At 39.5% G+C, this 14,046-nt stretch overlaps 1 protein-coding gene across 2 annotated transcripts in view; it reads right to left on the reverse strand.

Annotated features, from left to right (window-relative positions):
* Positions 1 to 4,272: 4,272 nt before the first annotated feature.
* The window catches only part of LOC140236806 (uncharacterized), a 30,506-nt gene continuing 20,732 nt past the window's right edge, over positions 4,273 to 14,046 (reverse strand). The window contains exons 1-4 of one of the 2 annotated variants that reach the window (XM_072316742.1): positions 13,665 to 13,945; positions 10,924 to 11,283; positions 8,073 to 8,180; positions 4,273 to 7,618 (exon numbers count right to left, since the gene is read on the reverse strand). In XM_072316742.1, coding sequence (XP_072172843.1) covers positions 7,229 to 7,618; positions 8,073 to 8,180; positions 10,924 to 11,283; positions 13,665 to 13,754 — 948 coding nt within the window. In that variant the 5' untranslated portion in view covers positions 13,755 to 13,945 and the 3' untranslated portion in view covers positions 4,273 to 7,228. Of the gene's footprint in view, positions 7,619 to 8,072; positions 8,181 to 10,923; positions 11,284 to 13,664; positions 13,946 to 14,046 lie in introns of those variants that run through there. The other variant, XM_072316751.1, reaches the window with a different exon arrangement.

Raw genomic sequence — 14,046 nt, forward strand, 5'->3', positions numbered from 1 at the left:
CCTTTGATGAGGTGTTTTCATATCTTATAATAAAAGTGTAATCTACATGGTAACCATAATGGCCCTATATATGTGAATGAAATAGCCCTGGTACTAACTAGGTCTGATAGGATGTAGGCTAAGCCTAGATGTACTTGTAGATATAGGCTTTACGACTAGCTGTAGAATTATGATAGGTTATGAACAATGTCTTGACATACACATGTTCTGGTAAACACCCACACGTCAAATAATTCAACACAAAATTTTTGATAAACCAAAATTCAACTTACTGAACAGTTGGACAAATGGAAGTTGGGCAATATCTAATTGGGTAAAATTGGTTGGGCAAATGATTACCCAACTCAAAATATAACCAACGGTTGGGAAATTGCAAAGTTGGGTATAATCTGATTGGTCAACAGCTGATGGGCAATTTATTTGCCCAACCACATAGCAAACTCATTACCCAACATCAGTTGGGCAGATTTTAACCAATAGTTGTGTGGACAGTATGTTGCCCAGTGTTGGTTAAAAGTTGGGCATTTTTTTTTTTTTTTTTTTTTTTTGCCCAACTATTTTAAGAGTGTACAGTATCTATTATGAATCATGCTTGACCGGCTTGTACGTGTGCAATATTGGCAAGTTTGGTATTAGTATGCTGCCCTCTATAGACAGTTGTCAATAAAGAACCTACAAATCCGGGAGCCATTTGAGAGCGGGAGCCTTCGTATCAAGAGACGTCTTTTCTTGTTTCAAAGTCAAATTCTAAAAAATGAAATCATTTTGTACCTTTGATTCCACTTTGCATTTGTATTAAATTTTGAAGTTTGAAAAGAATAAACTGATACCTTTATACAGATAAGATTTTGAGTGCAAAAGCACAAACACTTCCTCTTTTTTTTTTTTTCAGTGGATAGATTTGGAGTGCGGTCAGTGGTTAATACACCAGCAAATATTACATAACTATAAATACATGCCAAAAGATGATTAAGCAAAATGTAAGAAAAGTAATACCAATAATAAGGAATGTAAATAGGCAGTGTACTATGTGAAAACTGTCAAATAAAGATAACCAAACGTTGCTGTGTATACATGATAGGTCGTGTTTTACCAGTCGACTTAATAAGGTGAAGGTATGACTTTCTTTAAAAGTGTTGAAAATGTCTAAGTCTATCGTACCCAAATTTGTCTCCTCACCTGGCAATTATGTGATTTATCGGGGCGAAAAAGAACTTGTACTGGTCTTATCAATTATATGAAAGCACGATGAAGGCCATTATGCCCCGCATTATGTATGGGACTGGATCGCTTTCACAAACATCGCACTCTTGGGTACCAACTTTCAAACGTTTTCGACGAGTGGTAATAGCAAGATAATTCTGGAGAAATAATGTGAGAAGCGAGAAACTCATAACTGAGATTTTCTTGAAATAAAAAAAAAATGTTTTCGTTAAGAAATATACGCTCCAAAGACGTTTTCAAAGAGTGGTATCATGGCAAGATAATTCTACAGAAATAATATGAAAAGCGAAAAACTCATACCTGAGTTTTTCTTGAAATCAGACAACTTTGTTTTCGTTGGGAAATACTTCAAAGACGCTTTCAAAGAGTGGTAATGACAAGATAACTCTGCAGAAATAATCATACCTGAGTATGGGTGCCTGCAATGACAAAGCGTATTGATAGACGAGGACAGACCATATAGAAATAGATGCCTTAAGGAACCTAGTTCATAGGGGGAAAAAAAAGCATAGTTGGGAAGGGAATAAAACGTTTGGTGATGGGACGGGAATGAAGTACTCGCCCTCTTGCCTTTTAAAGCCCCTTGTCGCCAGTTTGACTCAGTTTAAATAAGCAACATCCGCCCTTGCTTTCAAGTTACTGCGACTTGCGCATGTTCCGTTCATAGCTTTAGCTTGCTGTTAATGAAATGCCCTGTCGTGCTGCATGGATGAATCACTTTGTCTCGAAACAATCCAGAGTTGAAATTTATTTCACCATTGTTCCTTGGCAGTAAATGTTGTTAAAGCCACTGTTTACCACTGGGAGCAGTGATTTTAAAAATCTTCGATTTATCACATTTGATGCATAATATTATGCGTATATAATGTAGGTCGGTTGTATCACAAAACATCCTATACCATATAAAAATTTTGCAATAAAACATAAAATGTAAGGAGATATCACGATTTTTCTCAATAAACCATAACTGTAGACGGTTTAGTCTAGAAGCAATTTTATTACAACTAATGTTCATATTTTGTATATTTAACAATACTTAATATTGATTATATTGATTAACTTTTTTACACTGGTTGTTTCTATCCCTAACTCACATTTTTTAAAAGTAAAGCTGGGTTTTTGTTTTATCTGCAAAAGGTAAATAATGCCATTAATGGAGGCTCAATGCGCTACATTCAGGGGACATATTTTCTCCTCCTCCTCCTCCTCCTTCTTCTTGTCCTTGTTTTTTGGTTTTTTTGTTGTTGTTTTTTTTTTTAAGAGAGGGAGAGAAAAAGAGTGGATAACCTTAATAACCGCGATGGCATACAACAATTTTCATTAACGGTGTATGGGTCTTCGATTTGAACATTACCCGTATTTTGTTGAAATCGAATCAAAACGTTAGATTAATTCTGAGACTACCTTTCATTGAAACTTCTCGTGTGGCAATGTGTAGTCAAAAAAAAAAAAAGAAGAAATCCATGGCATGATGATACATAGTAATCAAGCGAAAAGACCGATTGGAGAGTGAAATTGAGACCTCAGTCATTGTTTAGGATGAATTTGATAGGAGAATAGAGTCACAGCAACAGAACGATGAAAGTTTTTTTTTTTAAATTAATATCAGTGAAATATTAGGAACCTTATATATCTTTTTTTTTTATGATGCCTTACAGGTTTCCTGGAAAAATGACATCAGTCTTAATCAATATTATGTAAGCTACAATATATCAGGCCATGATGTCATCTTCTAAAAATAGTGATTAATATCATCAGACAATCATTTATAATTTATCTATCATAATTCTATCTTATCTTCCCATCCTTAATATTTGGCGGCAATATATTTGTGATCAATATGATCTTTACATAGTATATAGGAGTCCTATATCTAGGCTCTGTTTAGGGCAGTAGGGTCTCCAACATCCACTTGCTTTGCTTCGAATAAAATTTATTCTAACATTTTACTGGGATGAATATTACCAAGCGATTGTCTTTGTATTGTTTGCAGTTTTTAACTTAGCGCTGGAAATGAAGAATTTACCTATCAAGTACGAATAATGACTGTCATTATTCAAAACGTGATTGAAGTACGGAAAGATGATAGAAGCAACCGTTGAGAGATACGGGTAGGTGAGTATTTAGCAAGAAGGGAGGGAATATGTCAGAATAGATATTCCATTTGAAAGTCTATAAACGCTATATACTGTATAATATATCTGTATGCATAGCAGCTTTGTTTTTTGTTTGTTGTTTTGTTTTGTTTTGTTTTGTTTGTTTTGTTTTGTTTTGTTTTTGTTTTTTGTCTTCTCGTATCTCACCAGTCCGCACAACACTGTATTTGTATTGCTTGAGTATTCCAGCGCGCCTCGATGCAGGGGTGTGCCCCATGACACTCGCTGAGATGCGATGACTCACCGCCTAAAAAGCCGCAAGGTGAATTTCAGGTGTATATAGGTCTCATACTCTTCATCTGTATTATTTTGTTTTAATCTTTAACTGTACATTATACCTCGCTCATGTGAGATTCAACAGTCATCCAAGTCCACGTGTATCCATTTCAATTCCAGTACATGTATAATTATTTAATTTACGTTTTCATAACTGTAAACATCTATGCACTATCAGAGAGCGAAATCAGAACAAAATATTGAGTCATAATCACTCTCGAAGACGATGATGTAAAAAAAAAGAGCGGGTTAGTAGTCACGGGAAGAGATAGCTGTATGTACTTTAGCATCTGTACACTTTTTGCGAGTGATGCCCTCATGAACATATCGAAAACAAATACATAGAAATACATACACAAAGAGAAAGAGAAAGAGGGGGAGGTAACTCATACTCACACGTAAATAAGGTTAAATGGATCCAAAGCGTAGTAAAACGGATTTTTGTTTTGTTTTCAGGATTTTAGATCCATTGCCGCCAGTGCAGTATGGATTAGTACAGCTCGTTTGCACTGGCGTACAAGAGTTGTGAACATTTATTTTATCTTTCTTTCTTTTTTTCTTTTTTGTTCTGAACATCGGCAACGCAAGGAATACAACACACAACATATTTATCTGTTTGTACCATGCACAAAACTTTATTCTTGATTGCAAGATTGTTCCAACACAATCTGAAACAATGACAAGTGTACATGCATTCATATTTTTAAAGAACAGCTTCGATAAATTGAGTCCTGAAAATTCGTTGAAAATGTTTTCAATCCGTTATCTATTATATCAAAAGACACGATGCGTTACGATTTAAAAAGAAAAAGACATGAGAGATTTACAATGTCCTGATCCATGATCAATGAGTCTGAGTGGATCTAATAACACTAACTGGAAGAAAACGTGCCCGAAATTGCGAAGAGACGAGTCGACAGTGTAGGCCTATGTATGCATACCGCGTCGAGCAAGAACTACAAACGATGTTATCTATCACCACAATACACAGACTACAGCGATCACATCCAACTGACCATTACTGTACAAACTACAGGACACGCTCATACCGTTACAGAATTCTTTCCACAAAAAAACACCGACTTAATTTACACATTAAAAAAAAATCACTTCTAACATCGAAAAGGCGATTTCAGTTCCATCTTCTTAATAGCAAACATCTTAAGATAATGTTGCTAGTTTCTCATTGAGATATTCTTTTTCTTTTCTTTTTTGCATAAGTAACAAGCAAAATACATACGAGACCTTTCAGACCATAATTAATATAAAAATCAGACGGCATTGTTTATTCTGACATCGATAAACATTTTCAAAGTTGGCAGTGCTCCTTCGTTCACACACAGACAAATGCATCTGTCACGCACGTTCAAAACTAGTCGATACATATCACGACATTTTTATCATTGAATATCTACAGATCGTTCAGATTCAAAGTCTCCCACAGTTTGGAATAAAATTTGTTCTTTGAGCACGAGACAGGCTTAGCATTATGCGTCAAGACATCTTACAAATTAATTCCGGGAGGATTAAAAATAACAGCTCTTGATACTGATACGAATTGAGCGTTACTTACACAGCAAAATCTTTCGTACACTGTTATTGCAAAAAACCGAAGAGACAGAACATCGAATGATAACATGTCTCATATTGTGACGTTCTGGAATACTGAGTATAACGAAATACATCGTACAACAATTGTAGCAGCCTTTGTACTAAATTCCTTTCATACTAGTATAAATAAATAAAATATCTCTGAAAATAAATAATACGAAGTATGTATGCCATACGCGTAAATGTACACAATGTTACAGTATCAATTACACAATGCAGTTTGTACATGAAAAGAATATCTTAAAATGTCAGTCAAATCAAAGTTAAGATTGGCAATCGGTATTATTCGTAGTGATGGCAAGTTCTAGGGAAAATGATGGAGGTGGAACTGGACAACTGGAATTACAACTTTCTGAAACATGTCCCTCGGTTTATACTTATTACTGACAAGGTTACGATATAAAAATGCATCCAGTGCACTCACTCGCATCTCCTTCAGGCATAATAGAAATACATTAGTCTCGTCTGCTCCGTTGAATCGGAATCACGCAGGTTTGTTTCTGTTAAGATACATAGCAATCAGATGGGCGTGGTCATCCTTATAGGTTGGGCCCAGACCTATGGCTTTCTTATATAACTGTTGGGTTGTCTTCCGTACGAGGTAAACTTAGGAGTGGAGGCATATACTCGCAGAGAGATAGGGGGCTGCTGTGTTCAGGTGTAGAAGAAATTTGTCTTGCGTAGGCGAACACAATGAAGAATATATGAGTAAGTCCTGACTCATACTCCTCGTGCTAAAAATACACGCTGACATCCCTTCCTATACATTCGCTTGGAACCATCCACAAATTACGTGCCCAATGTTATAATCATGACAATAACGGCGAGTGTGCTCTCTCTGATCTCTTACGCACTGTCTCATATTTGTTGTGAATATTGTTAATGCATAACCTTTAAACTAGGTATTGCCATCACATCACTTACAAGAAAAAAAAACAACAACAAAATGATTCAATCATTTAGAAAATACGACTATATTGCACATGAATGTAAAAATTCTTGAAAACGTCACATCGTGATTCACTGTATAATAACGCAAAACAGTGCATAATATGTCAGCGATGTATTTGACGCATTCAACAATGTTCTAGCAACCAAATCATATGAATACATGTATATAAACTATCAAGACCCTGATTACAAAAAGTTCGTCCACAATTCATAATAAATAACAACTTTAAATACGCCTGAAGATGAATACATTTCATTTTTCAAGTTTTAAGAAAAAATACAAAAATGACGACTGGAAGCATTGTGAGCGTATTCGAAATTGAGATAGAATCAACTTCTAAGAAAGCAAACAAAGGAAGAACATACATTTTCTGAGCGATTCTACTCGCGGGATTTCATATGTCACTGTATTAAAATGTTACGAAATTATAGAGCAAGTATATTTTCAGAAAAAAAGGCCTCGTTCCGTCGTATTAGCTGCTTTGTAATATCGTTACAAAAACGTGTAATGATAATGCCAAACTATTAATAGACTGTACATCAAAACAGCGGGTTTGTATTTCGTGACATGATTGTGGATGTACATGTCTGAACGTGACAGTAAACCCATTAAAAGCAGTTAAAAGAATCAATGACTTTTTTTTTAATTTTGTCCTTTATGTACTCAGTTGATTTGTATACCACAAAATTCAATGAATATCAAAAGGTACCAGTGTGTTGAGAGATTATATTTCAGAAATATCTTTGAATCCAGTGGTTTTCTCATTAAGTGTGGAAAACATGTTGCTTTCTCTTCAAATGTATGATAATATACTTTATATCTATAAATATCTTCTTCTTTTTCATTTCAACGCCAAAGAGACTTATTCCATTCTTTTTAGTTATGAAATAATATCGTAGACACACTGGATGGGATTTAACCCGTCATGAAAGAGGTTGACAATGGCTGATTTTCGTCGATTTGTTGGTATAGTGGTGAGTTCTTCTTTGAGATGTTCACAGAGGGGTCATTAAAGCTGGATTAAAGTCGGCCGAGCGGTCTCGGGGCTTGACATGTCACTGCCGCTGCTACTCTCCGTCTTAATCGACATGGCTTCCCGGCCGCATGACGTCGAAGAGGAGCCCGATGTCGAATGGGCGATGTCCATGCCGTCCGACAGCCCGCCAAAGTTGAAAAGGCGGGTGGGCGTCACCACCTCTGTGGTGGGCGTGTCCAGGCTGGTGGAGGTGTTGGTGCAGGTGGTGGTGGAGGCGGTGGTGGTAGTCTCCTTGTTAGCCTTGTTCTTGCGGCACATGGCTTTGTGGGCCTCCAGGATGAACTCCAGCTGCTCCTTCTGTTGCTGGAGCTTGGTGATCTCTTGCTCCAGGGTGGCGTTCTTCTCCTCCCAATCTTCCGTCTCCTGTGAATTAAACAATGAACATTGCTAAGTGAAATGGAGTCCCCTTCACTAATGTTTCTACAGACATGTTTTACGAGTACAACCAATGAGATTAACGGTTCTTTTGCCGACTCTGCTCTTACCATTTATCATGTGATAAAAAAAAACTGAGATTTAGATCATGAGCATAAGAAAGTCAGAAGGGTAACGAGTACAACCAATGAGATTAACGGTTCTTTTGCCGACTCTGCTCTTACCATTTATCATGTGATAAAAAAAAACTGAGATTTAGATCATGAGCATAAGAAAGTCAGAAGGGTAAGATACCAAAGTTTTCTGCAGACATTTGACTCAATAAATCATAATAACATAGACACTTTGGCCTTCATTTCTCTGGATTATTTCCCGACTGTTCTTATCTAGTTTGTATAAGAGCAAGGGAAGGTATCACATCTTGATGACAGTAAATACTTACGGTAATAAGAGTGTTGGTGTGGTCTACCCTCCTCTGCCGGCATTTGGCTGCAGCAAGCTTGTTCCTCTCCCTCCTCACCCGTCTCTTTTCTCTCTCGTCAGGCGTCAACTAAAAAAAAAAATTAGACAGAACAAACAAAGACAATTACATTTGGTGCCCAGTTACTTCGCTTCTTGAAGGCAATATTTGGTTACAGATTTTATTATGTCTTCTTGTATCAGTGTAACTTTTGAAGTTGTCATTTATTGTGCAGTAAAGCTCAAAGTCATTCAAATTTTCCTTCACTCCTGCACCTAAGATGTAAACTACATGTTATACTTTGACCATATGACGTGATCTACTTTTTCAGGTATGAACTGGATATGGAGCCATTTACTTAGTCTGTACTACACGACTTTTGGTCGTGTCATATTTTGGTTAATGATTGACAGAGTAATCTTATGTACACACAAGTAATTGTTAAGTACACACGTTACAGCCCGATAGGCCAAGTTAAACATGGCCCACGTTTCCATGGACTAAGGGAACTTCTTTCGAAGTACATAACCGCAGGTATTTTAAGTGGAATGAGGGATAACATGCTCCTTTTTGTTCTGTTCTGAATCTTCTTCAATAACTTAGTCATATGGTATATGAATACGAACTGGGGACCTTCATAGATGTTGGTTTTGTTTTAAGTGAATGACGGGGAAGACACCCATATTGGGTTTTACTGGTTCCATTCAGTAGTGGTATAGTTGGTTTTGTTTTAAGTGAATGACGGGGAAGACACCCATATTGGGTTTTACTGGTTCCATTCAGTAGTGGTATAGTTGGTTTTGTTTTAAGTGAATCACGGGGAATACACCCATATTGGTTCTGCTGGTTCCATTCATTGCTGTTATCGTGGTGTGAAATGGAAGAATGAACAGGACTGAGGGAATGTTAAACTTCTGTCTGTGCTAACCCTTCCGCGACCCATCATCCAACCTAATTCAAATATCCAAACCGCAGTCATCTACTGCAAATCCACAATCATTTGCGTGTAGTGCAGCTGGAATTATGCCAGCTGCAAACTTGAGGTCTCTCAAAGCACGATTGAAAGAGACAAACTACTCTTCCTTCCGACAGAGTTTTGATGTCAAGAAAATGCATTAAACTTGTTTTTAGAAGCTTGAAATCACGTAAGGGCAGCACGTCCCCAGTATCCCATCAGCGGGGAAGCTGCCGGGGTACAACCTGCTAAAGGTGAATGAGCAGAGCATGACGCGTTCTCACAGGAAAGCGCTGATTTGGCCACCTGTGGGGTTAGCATAAGAATTGCCCAATTACCCCGGAGTCAGGAGGGGAGGAGTCATCGCCAGCTACGGGACCAACTCCTCGCCATTTTTCTTTTCCTTCTCTCTGCCCCCTACTCGCTGCCCTGGCAAAAAGGAGCTGCTATGACTCATTCAAACCATTCTCTCGGGCAACTTTTCTTGGCGGAAGTTTCCTCGTTTTTCCATTTTCTTGAGGACATAGGCCTTCATGCAAGTGCCAAAAACAATATACGCATGACTACCCTACAGATCAGTCCGTAAGAAAGCACAGGCAGTTCTGCCTAACGAGAGATCCTTTAAACTCTTGCTTCATTCGTCACATATGACGTCAGATTTTATGAAGGTATCATGTGTTTTTTGATTGTGAGCATTCTGTCTCTGGCAAGGAAACATGATTTAGACACAGATTTCCATGTATCAAGTTCGTATTTCCGACCGACTCATCATGTCACTGACACCCGGGCCATGGCAGCGAGAGATGTCTTAACATGGGGAGCAAAGTCTGTGACTGATCTCCTACATCCTCCTGGCGTTCATGTTTGATTTGGTGGATTACACGCAACAACATGAGTTAATTTCTTATAAAATATCTACGGTTAGTCGGAAAACATATGGGGAAGTCCGCGCTGTATAACACGTTACTCAAACCACTTCGTCGCATCTGCAAACAAGCCTAAACCGTTCTAGAAACGTCCTTGAATTTTGTAGCAAGAACGAACAATACATTATATACATTGTACGGGGCGATAAACTCTTCAATAAATTTACAAAGCACTTCATCGCTGTTATTGTTGGCTGGCTTCAGAAACCATGGCGGAACCTTATAGCCTCCACAACAAACAACCACTTTGCGGTATGACGCGAAATGTTGATTACCGCGGCATTTTTAAGATCCTTAACGAACGTGTTTGGGAACGAGATTGAACAATAAAACAGACCGGCGCCTATACAGGGTTGCTATTATCTTAGTGGGCTTTCCAGTATTGTTGGGTGCCACAAACACTATATCTCGGGATAAATGGATATGTACATCTCCATTCGGAAAAAGTCTAAAGGTCAAATTGTTTTCCGTCAGACAAAAGGTATAAAATGCCCACAAGGTAACAATAGCAGCATTTGCTAAATCACATAAAAAAAGGCATCTTTGTAAAAAACGAGGGAACAAGGACTCTCTGGGTACAGAACGGCGAGAAAGCTTTGGCTTTTTTGATGGGTGAATGGAAGTGAATAGAACAAGTGAAGCAGAACCAATACGGGCGGGCAATTTTCTTGCTTCCAGGCGACAACGAGGGCTGCTTAACAGCGCTAGGCATGAAATGTGGTTTCACGATAAGTAATGTGATTGCACATTGATAGCTTTGTTTTGCATTAGGACAGAATCCAGCTTCTATGCTATGGAAACTCAATGTGCAACAAATATTGACCAGACCCATGAAAAGATGTAAGATTCCCAAGCAAGTGTACGAGCAAAATCAGCATGCACGTATATGGTCAAAGTTTGAAATAATAGGGGCTAAACACTAGATAAGGGGCAACCAGGGAGACAAACTCACATCATCATCCCTAATTCTTCGGCGTGGTGCTGATGGAGACATGCGGTAGAGGTCCATGTCAGACCGGTCCCTTGGTAGACGTTGATGGGGGTGGTGGTGGTGCTGACCTCCTAGACCCCCTGCGCCCCCTCCCACGGATCGAACCACTGCAGAGGCGTAGCCGTTGTGAGATGAAACAGCCGGTGGGATGAAGCCGCCGCCGTGGATGTTGCCCGGGTGTTCGAGCCACGCCCCAGCCGTCAACGATGTGGTCGGGGTGATGACGGAAGTGGGAATTGCATTTGGCATACACGTCACATGAGAGCTGATACTGGGTGCGTAGCTGGAGATATCCATGATGTCTTCTGAGGCGGTATAATCCTGCAGAAACAATAAATGTGGAAACACAAATTATGATTATATGGTAAAGTCTGATGGCCAGGGTGTTAATCCCTTATAGAGTCATGTATCCGCATAACTTTTCGAGTTTATTTTTTGTGCGTATTGTCATTTCTTTGCAAATTCTGGCACACATCGCTGTGTCTCAAAAAGCAGGAATGACAACTTGATGAGCTTGGGGAATGCATGCGTGCCTAGTTTCTGTCAAACACTCACTGCTTCCACCTTGACGATCTTCGCCGCTGGGTACATAATAGCCCGGTGATACATTTAGCTCACCTAAACCAAAATCGGCACCGGATGAAAAATAGAGGGGGTTAAACCACAAGTAATAAATCCGTAATATCCCTGGACCCCGTCTGGATCAGAATTTGAATGGAAGTTGAATGGAAGTTACAACGGAGAGTCGAGCGTGGATTGGAAAACTCCTCAGCGGTTTCAAGGAAATAGGGGGTGATCCCACAGCGCTTGTCTCTCGCAGAAGACCTCAGAAGATACTGAGACAATTTGTGAAGCGCAGAGGATTTTATTCACTCATACTTTTTGTTAGTCTACAAATTCAGTCCTACATGGGATAGCGCCACCTGCCCCCACCTGACGGATGTCTTCAATTAAGGCCTACGTGGCAAGGGTGGCGCACTGTCGGGCAAGGTTTTCCCAGTAAGTCGGTTGTTTGATATGACGTGACAATAGCGTCTCTGCTTCTTTATCCTTTAAGACCAAACTGTTTAGTTTCTGACTTCATTAGTCTGGAATATTCTAGTCTACCTGGCCCTGTTGCCCCCTTCACGCGATGGGGGGAAAGCCGAGTACGGGAGAAGGAAGTGCGTGCCAGTAATGGGTCCCTGGGTCTGTCATGGGTGACGCCAGTGGGCAAGAAAAGGAAACTTTGGAATTCAAGTATTCCACTTAGTCATTCTTTCCGATCCAAGTCTTGCAAGGAAAGAGCGTTTGTTTTTGTTTTTGGTCACAACATTTGCCAATATAATATACAATGTAAATCAATGAGAAATGCTCGTTAAACGTGCTTCATAATAATGATTCACAACACACAAACACACACACACACACACACTTTCAGCAACTCTAGCTCTACACGGCGTCCAAAAATTTCACTTGAATAATGATGTTGTACGTGATATGTGTATATATACACTTTTGAACTACTTAAGTATGTAAATACAAGAGGTTTAACGTTGTCATGAACTTATTTCTGCATTACCGTGACCCAATAATCTACATAAAGTACTTTATCAACGGATAATTATTTCCTTGTACATATTCCCGGGTTAACTAAAAAACAGCGTATATACTGCACGTGTTAACTATTTCCTCCTGCGATCTTGCTGCTGAATTGCGTAAATCATTCAAATCAGTGTTTGCCGTTTTTTCCGCTGTCACCACTAAAAGACAGACAAAAAAAAAATCAGCGCAGTGTACACTGTGCTATTGGAGTAAAAAGGACTTTATAGTGTTTTGGGTCTCTTGGTTGTTTGTGCGATTGAATATGCATGGCACGAAGTGAATAAGGTTCACAGGGTATTGTCGCAAGGTCGACCCTCGCCCCTATTGTGAAGGGGAAAAAGGCGGCTGGTAAGGCTCGCCGATGCTCGTCTATCGTGCACCTGTTGTACTACTCTGCAACAAGGCTGTCTACGCCGCAGCATGACCGGATCACTCCAGCGTGTACCTGGGGCCCTGGGAGCATGCCAGCTTCCTCTGCTCTGTAGTCTCATACGGGGTAGCGGTATGCAGTAAACACCACCACCCCCATGACATGTAATACATAACGCTGTACAAACCAGCTGCGTGGCTCCAGGAACGATTAATCTCATTTCGCATTATACACACACAGAGAGTGTAACACATAGCCACATGTCTTTCCAGAAACTATTGCCGATAATCAAAGTTTTCACAAACATTATTTGTAAATTATGATATCAGGTGGTTAAAGTTAGCAATTTAGTATCAAGACTATTAAAAACCCCATTACATCAGACTCACTGACAAGTCAAGTCTACACCATCCCTGACACATGGAAACGAAAGACACCCTAATTTCCTTTAGCTGAAGTTTTCATGAAACCGTTCTAACGACTAAACAGTTTTCCTCCAAACAAAATAAAAATGATGACACATCAAAAATGAATATATTATCTTCATAATAATTTTTGTATTACAGACCGAATATAATACCTCAAGACATTAATATACTCGTCACGTGATAGAGAGCGTGAGATGGAGATGCGAAGGATTATGGGAAGGGGGGATGCTCCCAACATCCATCGGAGCCGCATCCTCTCATCCCGCCAAGGCCAAGATGCCACCATCTTTATTTCCACCAGCATGACAGAACAGACTCACCTCACTGGTAGCTGGTATAGCACCAGACGACATGGTTGTCAGTACGTCCTGAATACCGTCTTCGGCGGGCATAGTCACAGTTGGGTACATCACAGATTTCGGCCTTAAAATTCTCGATGGATGCGTTATCAAACTCCGCAAATACTTCGTTTCTTGCGTCAGGTGAACTCTGAATTGAATGAGATATAGAAAATCAACTTCCTTGGTGACGAATCCTCGCAGTGAAAAGGGAATTCTCTTTGAGTCGCGTAGTTGGTGACTAGTATATGAGTCACCCTCAGTGTAAGCGATGGCTATGGGGTGTTTCCGCACACAGCTCGCGTTATATACATCCCTGCTCTCTCTCTACTCTACACACAGAGCCTGCGCTGGTCGGGCAGCT

This window comes from Diadema setosum, chromosome 1, assembly GCF_964275005.1.
Source record: "Diadema setosum chromosome 1, eeDiaSeto1, whole genome shotgun sequence".
NCBI classification, from domain to species: domain Eukaryota; kingdom Metazoa; phylum Echinodermata; class Echinoidea; order Diadematoida; family Diadematidae; genus Diadema; species Diadema setosum.